At 44.2% G+C, this 18,314-nt stretch overlaps 2 protein-coding genes across 2 annotated transcripts; both read left to right on the top strand.

Moving 5' to 3' along the window:
• The first annotated feature begins 33 nt into the window (after positions 1-33).
• Positions 34-5,542, top strand: znf408 (zinc finger protein 408). The gene is made up of 5 exons (XM_088611941.1): positions 34-222; positions 1,202-1,464; positions 2,068-2,135; positions 2,776-3,044; positions 3,378-5,542. Exons 1-5 carry the CDS (start codon positions 165-167, stop codon positions 5,486-5,488), a joined length of 2,769 nt encoding a protein of 922 aa, XP_088468067.1. The 5' UTR covers positions 34-164; the 3' UTR covers positions 5,489-5,542.
• Positions 5,543-7,724: 2,182 nt separating this feature from the next.
• Positions 7,725-18,102, top strand: f2 (coagulation factor II (thrombin)). The gene is made up of 14 exons (XM_088611942.1): positions 7,725-7,882; positions 8,467-8,627; positions 9,665-9,689; positions 10,536-10,601; positions 10,761-10,866; positions 11,332-11,471; positions 11,568-11,864; positions 12,765-12,878; positions 13,878-14,004; positions 14,501-14,668; positions 15,237-15,410; positions 16,057-16,235; positions 16,997-17,067; positions 17,879-18,102. Exons 1-14 carry the CDS (start codon positions 7,807-7,809, stop codon positions 18,032-18,034), a joined length of 1,860 nt encoding a protein of 619 aa, XP_088468068.1. The 5' UTR covers positions 7,725-7,806; the 3' UTR covers positions 18,035-18,102.
• The last annotated feature ends 212 nt before the right edge of the window (positions 18,103-18,314 follow it).

Genomic DNA, 18,314 nt, shown 5'->3' with positions numbered 1-18,314 from the left:
TCTTCAGTTGATTGTTTTGTCCAGGGCCTCACTGTTGACACTGTTTATTTGTTACCTAAGACTGTTTGAAATTATTCATATACAGTATTTAAATTTAGCTAAAGAGGAGCCTAAGGTTTTCTCATAAGGCTCAGCGCAAGACAAGTTCAAATACAGGAAGTGTAATGTCACGAAAAACAGAGACGAGCTGGAGTATTTTTACGAAGAATCAGAAAACGTTGTGTGAGTACAGTTTTGTTTAAGCAATCATTCAGTAAACATCAGTATTGATATGATAGGTTGTGCAGAGACGTAGTTTCATGTTCGATGTAATGAGTTTAAAATGTGTTTGCCCGTAGTTGTATACTGACACTATGCACCCTATGCTGAAAACATCCAGTGCTGTTTTCTGCCAACTGTTAAGTTGCAACTTACTAACGCCTTCGTGCAGTGTTCAGTTTCTGTGATCCTAAACGCGTCACGATACGGCGCATGCGCAGAGCGTGAGCGTGGGGTCCTGTACTTCTGCAATTCGTGTACATTTTAATCACATTAACACGAATAAAGGAAAGTATGTATGCACAGAGTAAGCTCCTAATAATGTATGTGAAAAACATGCCTAGTTACAAAAAATCATAATGATGTGTAGTTCAGACTGCGACTAAACTATCATAGTCGGTCAGTTTTTGTTTCCTGTTCTCTAAAATGCATAAAAAAGATTCTTTAACAGTAAAAATCATATACTGTACAAATGGTTGATCTTTACCTCTTCAGCACCATTTCCTCTTGGTATGACCCAGTCTCGTCTCGTTAGCCTGTCTTTTGTCTTCCCAGCTCCCCTTAGCATAGTATTCCTGTACTCTTCTGCGTTCCCCCAAGCATCCACGACCGAAACATAGTTTTTTCACTTTTCTTGTTAGTTTTCAGTGTGGAATTATACGCTGCTTGTTCTCTAAACCTGTGTGCATTTAGATGACCAGCAGTGACTGGAGCTGACAGTTCAATCGAAAGATGTCAAGAGCACAGCCCAGCTATAGTGCCAAGCCCCCCTTAAGGCGAAACGTGCTCTGTACTAAGTGCTGTGGCCGGCTGGTAGCATCGCCTCTGTGATTTTCAGCTTTTCTTCTGTTTCATTCTGGGCCTCCTCTGCAGTATTCCTCTGTCCTTGTTGTTGTGTTTGATTTGTACAATTGAATCGCTTGTGTGACCCGTCTGCACGTAGCCTGTGATGACTGCAGAGAAGGCTCTGGGGGGGAGTGCCCAGCTGCCGGGGTCCTGCGGTGCATTAGGAGCTCCAGTCCGGACCCAGAGTCCCCCTGCCCCGCCCTCCTGCGCACCCTGCCCCCGGGGCTGGCGCTGGGACCTTCGCTGGCACGGGGCAGCTGCATCGGCGTCTGGTGTGTGGGCAAGGCGGTGCACAAAGGAGCTTTCTTTGGGCCATTGGAGAACTGCGCCAATCCCACCGGTGTGGATGAGACTGAAGAGGTAGGTCTGGTACGAGTTCATCCATCCATCCGTTTTCTAACCGATTCATTCAGCTCAGGGTCATAGGAAAGCTGGAACCTATGCTGGCAAGCAACAGGGGCAAGGCAGGATGCACCCTGGATAGGATATCGGCCCATTGCAGGGACACACAAGCACACTCACTCCAGGGACAGTTTCTACAGAAGGCAATTAACCCATCAAAATATTTTTGGACCCCGGGAGGAAACCAAACATAGGGAGAACATGCAAACTCCATACAGACAGCACCCCAGGGCCAGAATTGAACCCAGGGCCCCAGCATGGCAAGGCAGCAATGATGACCACAGCACCACTGTGCCACTCGAGGACATATAAACAGCAGTTTTGTAAATCAATAAAATCTTTATAAAGTGTAAGGTTAATTCCAGCTATAGTGTTTTCCAGTTTATGATGTTATTACTAGTAAAACAAACCCTGAGAGCTTGAGGACTAGAAACCTTAGTGTAATGGGTTCAGCATCCAGCAGGTGGCTGTACTGCACATTTGGTATCTTCATTATCTACTTCAAATAAAACTGTGAAGATGTCAAAATTTATGTCTGCCTAATTGTTTTTTTTTTAACAGGGAAGGGGACCGAATTCTGAGCAAACTATAGACCCTCTTCCTCTCGAGGAGGCAGGTAACTGGATAAGGTAATTTGAATAAGAAAACTCCTCTAGCTTGGAGGTTCCCAATTTCTCGTCCTGGGGACCCACACGCCTGCTTGTTGTGCACTGCAGCTGAGCTCTTTCATTGAACCAGGAAGTTGCTTGGTTGGAATCTTTGCAAGGTTTTCTTTTTTACCCAGGAACCGGCGATCTGAAGTAACTCAAGAAGCACACTACTTCAAAGGCAAGCCCCTACCTTTGGGGATCAGAAAAGGACCTGAAAACAAACGTGTCAAATTAAACCAATGATTGTGTCTATTAAGGGTTCGATTATTTAACTCGGTGCTCTAACGAGTTTAACCCAGAGGTGTGTGGGTCCCGAGGGCCAAGGCTGGGAACGCAGTTGTAGTTAGCTAAAGGAAGACACAAGAATCAAGTCAGCTGGGGAAAATACAATTCTCATCCTTAAGGCCTATTAGATCTGAGTATAGAGGAGCACAAAGAATCCAGTTGCTAAGACTCATTGCTAAGCATCTCCAGGGCCTGGAGAAGGACTCCTTGCTGTCATTCAGCCATGTCTTGTGTCTTATTTTATTGATCATGGGAATCCTCATTCTTGGGTCCTGTTGTATCGAGGGATCCATCTGCATGCCCACACAGTTCCCGCCCTTTCTCCCATGCCCAGGTTTGCCTGCAGGGCCGGAAGCGAGGGAGAGTGGAACGCGTGCGTGCTTCGGTTGCGCGGGAGGCCGTACGTCAAGGCGCTCGAGGACATCGAGCCGGGAGCGGAGCTGCTCCTCAGGCCGGGAGAGGAGGGAGAGGTGTCGGCCGAGGAAGGCCAAGGAACGCGCGGCCAGGAGGCACAGAGCGAAGACGAGACCGTCGAGACCGAGGAGCGCCACGCCCGGGGGGAAGCTCTCGACTCCGAGACTGAGGAGGCTCCGCGGCTACCAGGTAACAATGCTGGGAGACGGTCCCCTGAGATCAACAACTCTAGTCACAATATCTGAGGACAAAAGAAAGGTTACGAACGAGAGGAGGCCATTTGGATCATCTGGCCAGTTTGGTGGTTGGATCCCTGTGGATCCAATGTTCTCATCGAGATGTTCCTTGAAATAAGTTGGGGTGTCAGCTGAAACAGTGAATGTAATGTGGAATAGACTGACTGAACTGTGTTCAAAGGAATTCTAATCTTTTGAAACTAACCGGGTGCCCCCCTTTAGTTTTAATTAAATTTGTTTCCGTTTTATTTGAGGTGATTGTGTGTTTGGTTAAATCTTTTTACAGATCCGAAAGAAAGCCATGAACAGGCTGTACCCAAACCTCAAGGAGCTCATGCAGGTCCATCCGAGGCATGTGGAACCCCTGAAATTGCCGTACAGGAAGTTCCCAAAGAGTCCGGGGCAGCAGTAGAAGAGCACAGACCGCAGCGACTTCACCGTAAAAGACGACTGTCTCAAATCTGTAAGAAGGATTCGAGAAATCATTTACCCCGTGACTCCGAAGAGACAGATTCTGCACAAATAGACGAGGATGGCTCTCCTGAGGCGCTAAACAACCCGGGTGCGTCCTCAGACAGGCCTTCCAAAGCAGCACTGGGGGACGATGGGGATTCTGTGACGGAAACGCCGCAGGTGGAGGGTGCACACAAGGAACCGGAGGAGGGCGGAAGAATCGGGGAGGAAGGGACAGGTGGTTTCAGGGCCAGCTTGCGTCTGGCTGCCAAACCCCGGAAAGTGCACACGCTGGTCAGCAGAATTCAGAAGCGTCTGCAGGAGCGCAAGATGAGGGTTCTGGAGCGACAGGTGAGAGAGAAGAACGCAGCAGAGCAGAGTAAGGAGGACGCTGCAGGGAAAGATGCGGAGAATGAGCAAGGAGGATGGGGGGAGGCCAGCGTGGAAGAGGGGAAAAACAGCAAAGCAGTTCGGGAATTGGGTGCCGACATCCTGGATAGCATAGGAAGTCCCTCGGAAGAACGGGAATCTGCTGTAAGCGCTGAGAGCCCAGACATCTCCCAGGCCAGCGACGCCAGGAAACGAAAATACAAATGCGATGAGTGCGAGAAATGCTTTTTCCAGCTCTGCCACTTGAAGAAGCACAAGTTCACCCACCGGGACTACAAGCCCTATCTGTGCAACGAGTGTGGCAAGAGCTACAGCTCTCAGGAGAGTTTCCGTGCCCATGTCCTGCAGCACAAGGGGGAGAGGCCTTTCAAGTGCCAGCACTGCGACAAGACCTATGGGCTGAAGCGGGACCTGAAGGAGCACGAGGTGCTGCACACGGGGGAGCGCCCATTCTCTTGCGACATCTGCGGCAAGTCCTTTGCACGGCGCCCTTCCTTGCGCATCCACAAGGAGATCCACCGCATGAAGGAGCTCAACGTCAAGGTGTCCAAGGCCTGCAAGTGCACCGTCTGTGACAAGGAGCTGGCCAACTCTGGCTCCCTGAAGAACCACATGAGGTTACACACCGGCGAGAGGCCCTATCCTTGTTCTCACTGTGGGAAAACCTTCAGGCAGAGAGGAAACCTCTTGGGGCACCTCCGTATCCACACTGGGGAGAAACCATATAAGTGTGAGTACTGTGAGCAGCGCTTTTCACAGATACCTGAGCTCAGGAGGCACTTGATCTCCCACACCGGGGAGGTCTACCTTTGCCCTGTTTGTGGAAAGGCCCTCCGTGACCCCCACACCCTCCGAGCCCACGAGCGCCTTCACTCTGGAGACCGCCCTTACAAGTGCGACCAGTGTGGAAAGGCCTACACCTTGGCCACCAAGCTGCGCCGGCACCAGAAGAGCCACTTGGAAGAAAAGCCCTACAAGTGCCAGACGTGTGGGGCGGGCTACACCCTAATGCAAAGCCTGGTCCGCCACCAGTTGTCCCACAAAAGGAAAGAGGAGAAAATTGCCGGGGAGCTGGCAGAAGCATTGGCAGCTCTGGAATCGGATCACTCTGCCCCTTCGAAGGGCAGGCCTAAGAAGGTAACCAGGAAAACCAGCAGGAGACCTCGTGCAGATAAGAAAGCAAGCGTGCAGCCCCAAGAAGAGCAAGTGGTGTATGTTCATGCTATCGATGCTGTGACAATGATGCCCGTTGCAGATGAAGGACAGGTACTGATAAGCACTTCAAATCCGTTTGAGAACAGTTTGGCATTCGGAGCCGAGCACGTTCTCCAAGGAGTAGTAGGCTCCTCGACCGAAACTGGCCAGACTGTGCAAGGTCAGGCCAGAGGCCACATCCAGCTGAATGATGACATCATAGAAATCATCATCTCCGATTCGCACAACAAGTGCATCATCGTTGAGGAGGATAAATCTCACAGTAATGTTGTGATTCTACAGGAGGATGAAGGGCTAAATTCAGTGGCTGAGACTGTAGAAATTGAGACAGGATCGTGAGGTGTTAATAAACTGTTAATTGCTGAATTTGTCATTAAAACTAACAAGATATTTTTTGGATGGTTCTTGTGTGCTAATTCTCTCCAGCTATTTTATTTTGGTCTTTAATGTTTAAGAATCAATCAATTAGCAATGAAAAATGGGCATATTTTAGAATTCTTTGGTTAAATGATTTAAAAATATTTTTGTAATCTCTTGCCTTACTCCCTTCATTATACTTTAATCTGACTACTCTTTCAATGATACAACCTGATTTGCAATGATAGCTAACAAAAGTTAATTAGTTTACTGAGCAAAAAACAAATTTTACTGATCTGTTGTTTCTGGTGAGATGACCATATCAGTAGTGGTTGGATTTTTGCAAATATTGACTCACCTGCAAAGTGAACCTTGTCTCATGTTATCATCTGCGTACTCAGTGTTCCTTTGATGTATTGCACTGAAAATTAAATCTCAGTGGGTTAAATTCTGACAGTTCTTTAAGGAAAAATAAATTAAGTCATTCTTGTTAAATATTTTTCTATTCAAACTAAATACTGTATCTGGTTATGTATCCTCTTGTTCTTGTTTTATGTCTTCCTAGAAGTATTTTAAAAGGCTAAATGTTTTGTAATGCTGACATTGTCCAAGTTTTGCACAAACACTTCCTGCCCTAACTTCAGATACACTGAACTGTGTTGCCTTTCTGTCTGAACAAATGAACAATCCACATTTTTATTTAATTATTAAGGAGTAAGTGTTCTAAAAAAGTGTTACAATTGTGTATTGTTACACAAAAAGAAACATCAACAAATGAATGAGAATGTATTGATTTGACGCAGACACTGCTTTTGTGTCTTTAAATTTAGAGGTTAACCTACACCCACAGACCCATTGAGCTTTACTCTAGGTATTCAAAGGGTTTGTTCTACACAATTTCCATACTACCATGCTGTACATTTCTCCCAGAAGGGGTGTATACAGTATGTACAGAACTACATTATAACTTCATATGTATTATGAGTATTTCAAAATGTTTGCTTTTTTGCCTCATGCATTATACAGGCTTCTCTTACATATCTTTCATGTGTTGTATTCAAAATGGGTCAGAAACAAACTGTCCTTGCCTTTGGTTGTGGGATTTAGAGCTTCTCTGGAGCTTTGCTATTATTGCTGTAAACCTGCCCTTCTCTTCTCCTGCAATGGGAGTCATCCAATATTTGCACACAAATATTTAAACAGTGAGGCCATGAAGGAAAATCAATAAACAGCCCTTTTTTGAGCTGCTGTTCCTGCTATCGTTGAATCCACTAAAGAACTACATTCCCTGCTTGTTTTCTTTTCAAATTATTAACAATCAAGTGGGATACTGAATAGTTGAAGTAGACATTTTGCATACTAATCCAGTTTTTTTAATTGTATGAGTCCATGGGGATGTTAAGTACTTCAAGGCCCTTGCTATTTGCGTGTATTTTAAAATTCCTGTTATGCAATTAAGGGTGAAAAAAAACAGGGGCCCTGGTTCTGGTTAAGTCAAGCCCAGCTGCAAACAAAATGACTTCAAGTCCCATGAAAATGTTTACTTTGTGTAGTTAATTAATCAGATAAACCTGTTATTGGATTGAAAACTAACAAAAGCTGGAAGACAATGTATTCCTCTGGAAATTTATCCGGACAGCCCTACTTGCATGATAATCACCCGTGTGGCTGTCTGGTCAGGGAGGGTTAACATAAGTGAGCCAAGAAACAACCGCGTTGTGTCGCACGACGCCATGTTAATCAAGCATTTCATTCTTTTAAAAGCAGTGATTGAGCAACTCCAGGATCCTGCGATCCGATTCCTGTGTGTTTGACAAGTGCTTTGGAAATAGAAACTGAAAACCCTAAAAAACGGTGACTTGATTTTCTTATCCAAATAATGGGTTCAAGTTGAGTAAGATCAGAGGAGAAATGAAATCGGGGGAACCAGAAGATTTTTAAGCACTGGGATTGCCAGTTAATTAACCCACCCCTATTCGAAAGATGGAGCAAAAAGCTTCATAGCTAATTTCATCACAAGCGCAGTGCTTTTTCCTTTAGATATGGTCACATTAGAATTAGAAATAAGGTGCAAGTAAACACTGTTATAATACATTTTTTTCATGGCCACCTTTAGAATTGTACTCTGCCTTTCACTATGAACAGGAAGCGATCAGTGTTCCCAGTGAATTGTGACACTCTTCTCCTCTTGGGATTCTGGATTCAATATTAACCAGGAGGCTGAGCTGTTTTTTTTTTTTGGTGGTGGGTGTCTGTAGGTTTGTCCCAGCTCCCTGTTCAGGCTCTAGACATCAGTAGCAATGGGTGGAATGTCCGTGGTTCTCATTTTCAGTGTCCTGTGTGCATCTTTTGTCCAGATCTCTCTTTGTGAAAATGGTAAGATTTTGTTTTTTCCGGCTGGGGTGTTGATTGTCCATTGCTTGCAAGTCAAGGCTGGTTTTTGAGTTCTGCTTGAGAGTCTCAGCAAAAAAGTGAAGAAGTGTCCTCTTAGTTAAAGATCATTACAGGGCGGACACATAGTAACATGGACTGTGCGCAGATGGTTTAGATTTTATCTGATTTTCGAACACCCCAGAAAAAGAGTAAAAACAGGAACATTTTTGATTATGTCCTGCAGAGATATGACAGTTAACATGATGGCTGCCGAGAGGACAGCAAAGTCCGGCAAAGTTTCGATGTCTTGATTGTAAGCAACAATCCCAAAAAATCCTTCCAAAAATCTGTCTTAAATCCAACCAAGTGATTCAGCATTGTGAAGATGTAGATGGAGGCCTGTATTCTTTACATTTGATTTTCTTGTGTAGTATTAACAGTGTGAACAGGGTAATCATTTCCCCAAAGAAATCAGCAACAAAGTTTATATAATCTATCGTGTGAAATGACCAAAATTTTTTGACATGGTTTTTATGTAATAATGGCAACTTCACATTTTCCTTGCTATTAATTTTGTGGGATCTTAGTATTCCTCAACAGACAGAAAGCGTCCATGGTTTTGACCCGTGGCCGGCGTGCAAACACCGTTTTTGAAGAACTTAAGCCAGGCAATATGGAACGAGAGTGTCTGGAAGAGATCTGTGACCATGAGGAGGCCCGTGAAATCTTTGAGGACAACACCCGGACAGTGAGTTCCCAAAATTTACAAAATTGCAAACTCCCGTTTAGATTTCTTAAATTTACTTTTATGCTGAGGGTCTTTTAATCGCTCATAATGGAAAATTTTGTTGTGCTCTCTCTTCAAATCTCACGATATCCTAAAATGCGCATGTCAAACACAGAATACTAAGTTGGCAAATATATTAGCCTCATTGTCTTAAGCACATATTGTAAAGGTTACTGAAATGAAACAGTAAGTAAGCATTTGACCCATCTGGCTCATTTAGTTGGTAGTAGTGAAACTAACAACATTTAGTAGTTAGAAGGTGATCTAAGGATCTCATTCCAGCTGTTTTCTTGAACGAATCCAAGGTGTCAGCTTGTACAGTGTGGCCTTGTTCCAGAGGTTTCTCCTGGTCTTCAATGCACTTCTCAATAGTTTTTACTCGTGTCCTCTGAATTCTGTTTCACTGTTAGCTCTCAGCTCAAGTCCTTGTGTTTGGGTTCACTTTTTTTTACTGTATTCCATGTACATCTTGTTAACAGTTTTTATTTGGACTCCTCATCCATCCTAGTTTAAGTGTATTAAACGGTCTCTATAGGTCCTTACCATAAGCCGACTAGTGTCCATCTCATTCAGATGTAATCCATCATGCCTGTAGATCTGTTTTTTGCCACAGAATGCTTTCCAGTGGCACAGAAAGCTGAGGCCTTTTTCAGCACAACATACTGTATTCTCAGCTGTGTGTTGTGTTCATGGGTTGACATCTGCAGTTGGTCACCTTTATTTACTGCAGGCCTTGTCTCTGAGGAGGCTACTGGTGTGGTCCTGCTCTTCAGGTTTGATCTCCAAGGCGGTTTGAAGTTGTTTCTCGGGGAAAGTGTGTTGTTTGTGCCAATGTCATTGAGTCACCACCAGCCTTTGCTAGGAGCCCGTCTCCTTTTAGGATAATGTTAGCCACATTAGCTACTGGGTGACAGGAAACTGTTTGTCGTCTTGGACTTGACACTGCATCTTGGAATAATTTAATTTATATTTGCTTCTCTTTATTTTTTTTTATTCAGGCAGACTTTTGGAAAAAATATTTGGGTAAGGATTGTCCCCCCCTTTCTTAAATTCATGTCTTCCAAACTCCACAAAATTTTAACTTCCAGATTAAAAAAGGATTGCTGTTATTAAATTAACGCTATAACAACTGCTGAGCCCCAAACATATAATTATAAGTAGTTCAGGTGGGTAGCAGCGTCAGCATGCGTAGTCTGCAAAGGAACAAGCGATAGGTTTATTCCATGCTGAAAAGAGAAGAAAAAAAACACAGCGTTTTGGCTTTGAAGCCTTCAAAACGTTGCGTTTTCTCTCGTCTCTTTTCAGCATGGAATAAACCTATCACTTGTTCCTTTGAATATAATTATAATACATAATAATAATTTGTTTTGATATTTGTTGTTATCTAATATAACATATTACAAAATATAGAATATTTGTTATCAACAATAAACTGTTTATGTCAGAAATATGTTTTTTTGTAATTCAAACATAGGATTGCTGTTTTCTCCTTCAGAGTTCTTCATGTCAATTGAATGATAACTGAGCTACAGTTCATGATATCAGAAACTGAACATCACACGTTAAAATACCTTTAACGTGTTTAAGTTAAATGACATAAAAATGTCCCCTTGAAGATCATTTATTATTTTTGAATTTAAATCAATGTCTTTCTGTGTTCTTATTGTTTGTATATTTCTAAATGTGAATGGTATTAGTACATTCTAATCAGAAGGAGACTGTCATCTACATTGATGTGATTAGATGTATTTAAATGTCATTTCATATATCCATTCTGTAAACAAAAAAAAGTCTGACTTTATCTGACCAGCCTTGTATGTGTACGGATTCTGTTCAATGTATTGTTAACCCTTCTTCTGTTATTTTTAGCTTGTGAAGGTGACCAAGGTAAAAGAAATTCAAAGAAAATAGAGTCTTTGAGGCTTTGCTTGGATGGTAAGTTCTCATTCGATTCTCACAAAGATGCTGTAAAATGTACCTAGAAAAGTTGCTGTGCTACCGAGGAGTTTGTGGACTTCACATACTGCCATGAATTCACCATGCGTCAGTGTGCTGAGTGTTTTAATCAAGGTGATACTGTTGTCTGTTTTTCAGGGAAGTGTGTAATGGGAAGAAGTGGTGACAAATACAGAGGCAATCTCTCAGTCACTGTAAGTGGGAGGGAGTGTCAGTACTGGTCCAGTAACTTCCCACATAAAAAGTAAGTGTGGCTAGGTGTCCATCACATTCTCTTTCTTTCTGCTTCTTTTGTTCTGCTTGTCTCGATGTACCCAAAGCAGGAGTATCCCATCCTGGTCCAGGAGGACCAGTGTATCTGTGCGGTTTTTAGATTCCCTGCACTCAAAGGCCTGAGAAACATTGTTCATTTGGTCCAGTTAAGCCAATAATGAGCTGATTCAGACTGACCCTCCAACCCTCCAAGCACTTTAAGCTGCAGACAATTCTAAGAAGAGAAAAAGAGAAAAAAGAAAAGTAGAAACAGAGGAAATCATTATTTTGCTTTAAGGTTATAGAGCGCAGGAAAGTCATCATTCCAGGCTTCTTGATTAGCCGGAGAGGTAATTTCAGAAACACTAAAGACTAAGTTTTAGTGTAGCCCAGCGACATCTCTTTGTTTGTCTTGACCACTTCATCGAGCTGTTGCTGAACTCTCCCTTTCTCACAGGGAATTCACCTTGTCCATGTACCCCGATAAAGACCTGGTTCAGAACTACTGCAGGAACCCCAACAATGACACGATGGGCCCCTGGTGCTACACCAGAGACCCCCTGGTGAAGAAAGAAGAGTGCAGTATCTCAGTATGTGGTAAGCCCATTCACACCCAGCTCCAGGTCTGGCTTTTCAGGCCCCTGCCCTGTCACTCCAGGCTTGTTGCTTAACGCAGTTTCTTATTTCCTTCAGGTGAGCCTCCCAGGCCCACACCTGTACCCGGTAAGAAGGTGGTGTATGATAAGAGGGAGTGCCTGAAGGACGCGGGTATTGATTACAATGGCAACATCTCCACCACTGTCACCCATCACCCGTGCCTGAGCTGGAGCTCCCCCACCGCTCGGGACCTCAGGCACGGCAAGGACTTCCTGCCCGAGGTGCAGCTGGAGAAGAACTATTGCCGCAACCCCGACGGAGATTTGGAAGGCCCGTGGTGTTTTGTCGACAAGCCCCGAATCGCGTTCGAGTACTGCGACATCCCGCTTTGCGGTGAGTGAGACGGAGCTCTTCTGGGAAATTTCAGCAGCACCAGGAAAATCTCTGCAAAGGTCGGGGCAGGGGAACCCCTGGCACTCTGTTTTCCCCTGCACCCGGAAAAAAACCCGAAACGTCAATGTGAAGGGTTAGTGTGCGCACGGCCTCCTTCGCTTATTTCAAACCGCTTCGTTTTCCCCCCCCCCGTTGTTAAGTGCCAGGACGCCTTACTGAATTGGGCTGCTGTCTGTGTGGAGTTTGTATGTTCTCTCCGCGCTCTCGTGAGTTTCCTCCCACACTCCGAAGACATGCTGCGGGGGTTCGTTGGTTTCTGGGCAACCTGGCTGTGGTGTGAGTGTGTGTGCCCTTCGAGGGACTGGCGTCACGTCCAGGGCGTATCCTACCTTGTGCCCAGTGCTGGCTGTGTTCGGATCCCGCATCCCTGTAACACCGGGCTGAATAAAGCAGGTAGAAAACGGATGGATGGATAAGTGCCAGGAAACACATCGACTTAAAGCGTGGCCACATAAGAACTGAAGGGATTAGCGTGGAGAGCTGTGTCAGCACGCGTTGGTTGCCGAAGAAGGCTTTGGAGCTCAAATGTTGTGTTTTTCTTTTCTTTCTACTATTCAGTGTGAAATTAATCATTCTGTCTGCCTCACTTAACAGTTTTATTGGAGCCAATAACATGATACCCCGATAAACAGCCATTTGTAGATAATTAAACCATGATGAAAGTAGCGAGAAATGTAGTTCTTTATCCCCCAAAGTGTCGGTCAAATATTTCATTTAAGAATCTGAAATATTTCACTAACCTGCCTATTAAATGGAATGCATAGCTCTGTGGTGTAATTCAAGCTAACATGTTTTGTTTGGTGCAATTCTAAAACTTTCCCCTAACCTGGTTTTGTACAGATGAACCTCTTCACGAGTTTCAGGATGATCAGGAAAAGATTTCTGGGAGGACGGTGTCAGCTGGATCATATAAAACCTTCTTCAACCCCAATAGCTTTGGCCAAGGAGAGGCAGGTACGTGCCAGGTGGAAAGGAAAGAGGGACAGGGAGGAGGAGAGCTTGGGCACAGGAATCATTCCTGAATTGACTGTTGTCCTGCGTGGAATTGATCTGATCTGAAAATGAACACAGGATCCAACACATCCATATCCTGTAACCTTACCTCCGTGACACTACAACATTCAGGAAATACTATATGACTCTGAACATTTTTTTTAGAAGTGGGGGCACAATTTTTGTTTTTTTCTTTCCTTTATTTGCAAGAAGAAAGATACTTTTCTTTCCAGAAAGCACAACCTTTTCAACGCTTTTTTTTCTTTATATATGATCAATAGATTAGATTACATTAGTTCAGAGTCGTAGCCTGGAACACCATACCCAAATGGGTAGACCAATGAAACCTCAGCTTTCATTCAGATTACCCTGAGTAGCTTATGATATCAGCTCTGTCCTTTGGTGAAGCTGATCATCATCTATTACAGTTAATGTACCACTAATTCATTGCCTTGAAAAGGGAAACCGTTGGTCCTGGGACCCCCAGAGGTTTGATTTCTCCCATTGGAGGGTTTTGTTTTCCTCTCCTCTATGCCCACGTGGTCAGCTGTTGTTATATTGTTATCTGCTATAGAAATCTGTAAAGTGTTCTGTGCCGGAGTGTTGGGATGGGTACTATTGCAAATCAAATGATTTGTGATGGATAGATTGATTGGTCGATTGGCTAATTGAAGATCTGCCCGCTTCAGAGCTAACATTCCGCTCTGTGTTCTTCACCCATTGCTTTTACTTTAGCATAGCCACCTATGTTTTGTGGCCGCTTTATCGTAATGCTCTAAGGTTTACCATACTCACAGCTTGGTTTCATTGTGGTATTCCAAAGGGAACTTTATAAGGACCGGGACATGCAAGAGCTCAGAGCTTGTGTCATAGGGATCTGCAGGCTCCCAGCAGAAGGGCTTGTCTGCATGTGCCAGTATTATTATAAAGGATGCATTCTCCAAATACCCTCCCTTTCAGATTGTGGAATCAGGCCAATGTTTGAACGGGTAAATAAACAGGATGCGACTGAGAAAGAGCTCACTGAATCTTACATCGCCGGTCGAATTGTGAAGGGAGTTGAAGCGGAACAAGGCAGTGCACCATGGTAAAATTAAAAATGCTTCTGTACTCATTGTGTAATAATTGGTATTATTTCCCAAATAATTGCCCCCGATAACTGTTATTGACTGTTACTTGTCCTGGCCGTTGGCTGGGATTTACACTGAGAGTCCCACTGCATCAACAGCACAGTTAGAATCAGCTGGAGGAGTGATCCAGCTCTCACCGATCTGCAGCACTGCAGTCTCTTAGGAGGCTGGCAAGCCACAGGAATCGCTTGTGCGTGCAAAGCTAAGGACATCCTGTCTACCCTTAACCCATTAAAATGAAACATTTCTCAAGCAGTCAGGCCCACCACCTTAGGGATGTCTCAGTTTATATCCAGCTAATGATGTAGCAAAACCTGAACCAGAAATTTAACCATGTTTAATTGGCCCTTAATGGCAAATCATTTTTAAACTCATTTATTCAGGACCTATAGATAGTCTAGTTTCTTTAGGAGACTATTTTTTTCATTTTAAGGCACCACATCTCTTTCACAGGCAGGTGATGTTGTACAGAAAGAATCCCCAGGAACTGTTATGTGGGGCCAGTCTCTTAAGTGACCAGTGGATACTGACTGCAGCCCACTGCATTTTATACCCACCCTGGGACAAAAACTTCACTGCAAATGACATCATCGTTCGTCTGGGCAAGCACTCTCGTGCCAAGTAAGTACTGCAAACAGAGTGGAAAAAAGGTTATTCGGCTCCTGTGAACCTGGCCGCTGTAGTTACTGATGCCCCTTTTCCAAAAGCGTCATGAATATACAGAGAAAGCCTTTCATTAACAGTGAAAACTCAGCAGAAGCGGTAGCATTATGAAAGACATTCAAGATCTCCGATTGTATTATCTGCTTTGGGCCACCAGTTAAAGGTGGTCAGTGGGCTTACAGCAGGGCCACTTTTCGCCTACTGTATCACCTATATATGAGCGTCAAGCTGGGTAATAACTTTAAATAACACAACAGCCTTCATGTAGTCACCTTGTGTGGTCACATTTAAGATATCTGTCCTTCTAATCCTGTACCCCATGTACTGTAGAAGGGAGGCACTGAGGCACTGAGGCACTGAGGGAGATCACCCCACACGTGCTCCAGGGCAATAAGACCAGCCCATTTGCTACCAAGGAGAAATCCGTTTTTTACACCTACTGTAAAGCTGTTTGAGATGCTTCTTTAAAAGGCACTATATAAAAATTATTATTATTATTATTATCAATATGTTTATCCATCCACAGGTTTGAAAAAGGCCAAGAAAAGATTGTGGCTTTGGATAAGATAATTGTCCACCCGCGGTACGACTGGAAGGTTAATCTAAATCGGGACATTGCTCTTCTGCACATGAGGAACCCAGTCTCCTTCAGCGACAGAATCGCTCCCATCTGCCTGCCCACCAAAGAGGTTGCAAAGACGTAAGACAGCGCCGCTGCTAAAGCTCCGATACAAGCATGAAACTGTGGTTCGGCCTTCAAAATGAAATCTTTTTTAAGCGCTTTATTTTCCAATTCAACTTGTAAATATGGCGGGTTAACATTATATTAACATGATGTACCTGAAATGTGGTGAGAGCTCGAGAATACCGATCTCTCTCACATACTTCTTCAGAGGAATCAGTATCATTAGACCTGTAGGGACGCGAGGAGCCGCAGTGCGGTTCTGTGACGTTTAGAGACGAATGATGAAAATGGACGCAGTGTCCTGCACTCCTGCAGTGTTACAGGGAGTGTTATAGTCTGGGTACAGCCATGGTCTCCCTATGTTAATACCTTTACTGGAGGTTTGAGTGACCATTACTTACATATTGAAAATGTTTCCACTTATGGTACAGTAGACTATTCCTGATAATGTTATCCCCACCTTTCATTTATTTCTGAGATGTCCCGTACAGCAGGTGTTTCTAACACTTTACCTACGGCAGGTGTCTGTTTAAAATGCACTCATATCAGGTCAGAAGTACTGACCCCAGGCCAGAGTCAGATTTCTACTGATCGAAAACACAAATGTACCAAAACGGTGCCTTGATGTCACCCATTAAAGCTGTGTCTCGTTGGTCTCTAGCCTGATGTTTGCTGGTTTCAAGGGGAGGGTAACTGGATGGGGAAATCTGTTTGAGACCTGGTCCAGCAGCCCCTCCTCCCTGCCCTCCACACTACAGCAGATTCACCTCCCGATTGTGGATCAAGACACCTGTCGCGCGTCGACAACAATCCGGATCACGGACAACATGTTCTGTGCAGGTACTGCGCGTCACCTCATCAAGGACCGACAAGCGTCACCTCTATGGGGTCATTTCAACTGTCTCAAAAAAACATGCTGGCTGTTGAAATAAGAAACCCTAAAAATCAAACTGAAATGCATTTTCATCCTGAATTTAAGGAACAGAAGCTGGTAGACCCTGGTTAATCTGGAAAACAATTCATGCAAACTTTGCACATTGTAATGCTTTTTGTCTCCTTCCGTTTTTTTTCCTTAACATGTAACTCTGCTTCTTAGTGGCTTAGAACTGTAGTAAAAAGTGGGAAGACGGAAGTGAACAGTGAGGTTTGTTAGAACCAAAAGTCTTGAAACTCATTTGCATTTGTTCAACATAAAATTAAATTGCTCAACGCTGGGGATATAAAAAAAAAACGTTATGGCCCATAGTGAAAGTTTTGCAAATATTTTTAGTGATAATGCTGTTGTTCTTCATTTAAATATACATTGAAAAAAACAGTAGCAGAAACAGTTCAGTTCTGAACTGAGGTGTTTCTGTACAGATGTCCTGTCATCTCTAAGATCTCCCTGTGTGTGCGTGTGCGTCTATCTGTCAGTCTGTCTGCCTCTGTGTCTGTCTGTGTGTCCATCATCCAGAGTGCAGTCCTGACCGGTTACATTCCAGCTGTGTCCTTCTAAGGAAAACGCTGTCATCAAAACTGGCTGGATAGAAAACAGAGCAGAAGTGGGAAGAGGGTGCAAAGACTGTTCGCAATAATCACCACCATCTTTTTGCATGTAATAGGGTTCAAGCCTGAGGATTCAAAAAGAGGCGACGCTTGTGAAGGAGACAGCGGAGGCCCCTTTGTGATGAAGGTATGCGAGGCAGCAGCAAAGATTCAAGCTGTCCAATTTATTTTTTTTCACTGTAGGTATTCTAAGTTAACGACATAATATTAAGGTGAGGAGAAAAAACTTTCTGCTTCCATCTGATCTGCTAGAGAAAGGCTCTGTGGCTCAGGATCTGCGCCTGGGGCTGGAAGGTTGCCGGTTCAAATCACGCTGCCGGCAGAGGAATCCTACTCCGTTGGGCCCCTGAGCAAGGCCCTTCACCCCAACTGCTCCAGGGGAGCAGTATAAATGACTGACCCTGCGCTCTGACCCCCAGCTTCTCTCCCTGTCTGTGTGTCTCATGGAGAGCAAGCTGGGATATGCAAAAAGACGAATTCCTAATGCAAGAAATTGTATATGGCCAATAAAGTGATCTCTTTAGAGGGTCGAAAAGCCCACACAGATTTATTTTTGCAGCCCAACGGTAGTTTAGTCCTGCACTGTGATTATTTTGCCCTTTAGATCCCAAGCCTTGTAAATGAATCAGATGGAGAGTTTCACTGGGGGTGAAAAGATGATATACAGTATTAAATCTGTTTATGGAGAAGCACTGCGTTTTAGGCTATGTATTCTTTCTGAAAAGAAAAACATCCGAGAAACTTGGGGAGAAAAGCAGAAGTAAGAGGTTACAGCACTTTTTCCGTTTTTGCACCTTTGATTTCTTTGTTCCCCATGTGCGTTGCCGCAGCCTATTACTGAAGGACCCTACTGTACGGTAAGGCGGACCCTGTGGGCTTGCGCCCGCGAGAGGAAGAGACGTTTTTTTACAGTATTTGACGCGTCGCTTTGTTCCCAGAACCCGGACGATCAGCGCTGGTATCAGATTGGGATCGTGTCGTGGGGCGAGGGCTGCGACAGAGACGGGAAGTACGGTTTCTACACTCACCTGTTCCGCATGAGGCGCTGGCTGCTGAAAGTTATCGAGAACCCCGTCGATGGCAGCGAGGATTGAGTTCTTGTGCTTCTTTAAAGGTCTTTGTACATGCCAATACGGGAAAATAAAGATGCTGTCCAATCCGAGCATCTCATTATTTCTTACCGTTCTCTGATTAGTAGCAGTATTCAAGGCCAGTGCACTTTGAGTAAAGGCATTGGAAACCACAGCAAAAAAAAAAAGGTATCCTAGATGTATTAAGATGCCACGATGCATTCACTGGGTTAAACATTTGCAAGGGCCTATTTGATCTGTTTGATCTAATATTTGACTCTCCAGGACTATTTCCTCCCTCAAA

This window comes from Lepisosteus platostomus, chromosome 18 (assembly GCF_059453375.1).
Source record: "Lepisosteus platostomus isolate fLepPlt1 chromosome 18, fLepPlt1.hap1, whole genome shotgun sequence".
Taxonomy (NCBI): Eukaryota; Metazoa; Chordata; class Actinopteri; order Semionotiformes; family Lepisosteidae; genus Lepisosteus; species Lepisosteus platostomus.
The sequence above is the reverse complement of the archived record's forward strand: the minus strand, read 5'-3'. Positions and strand labels throughout refer to the sequence as shown.

Coding starts and splice junctions, on each gene's coding strand:
- f2 (XM_088611942.1), top strand. CDS start 7,807: ATGGGTGGAATGTCCGTGGTTCTCATTTTCAGTGTCCTGTGTGCATCT. Junction 10,602..10,760: donor TTTGAGGCTTTGCTTGGATG/GTAAGTTCTCAT, acceptor TCTGTTTTTCAG/GGAAGTGTGTAATGGGAAGA. Junction 12,879..13,877: donor CTTTGGCCAAGGAGAGGCAG/GTACGTGCCAGG, acceptor CCTCCCTTTCAG/ATTGTGGAATCAGGCCAATG.
- znf408 (XM_088611941.1), top strand. CDS start 165: ATGTCACGAAAAACAGAGACGAGCTGGAGTATTTTTACGAAGAATCAG. Junction 2,136..2,775: donor GAGGCAGGTAACTGGATAAG/GTAATTTGAATA, acceptor TCCCATGCCCAG/GTTTGCCTGCAGGGCCGGAA. Junction 3,045..3,377: donor GGAGGCTCCGCGGCTACCAG/GTAACAATGCTG, acceptor ATCTTTTTACAG/ATCCGAAAGAAAGCCATGAA.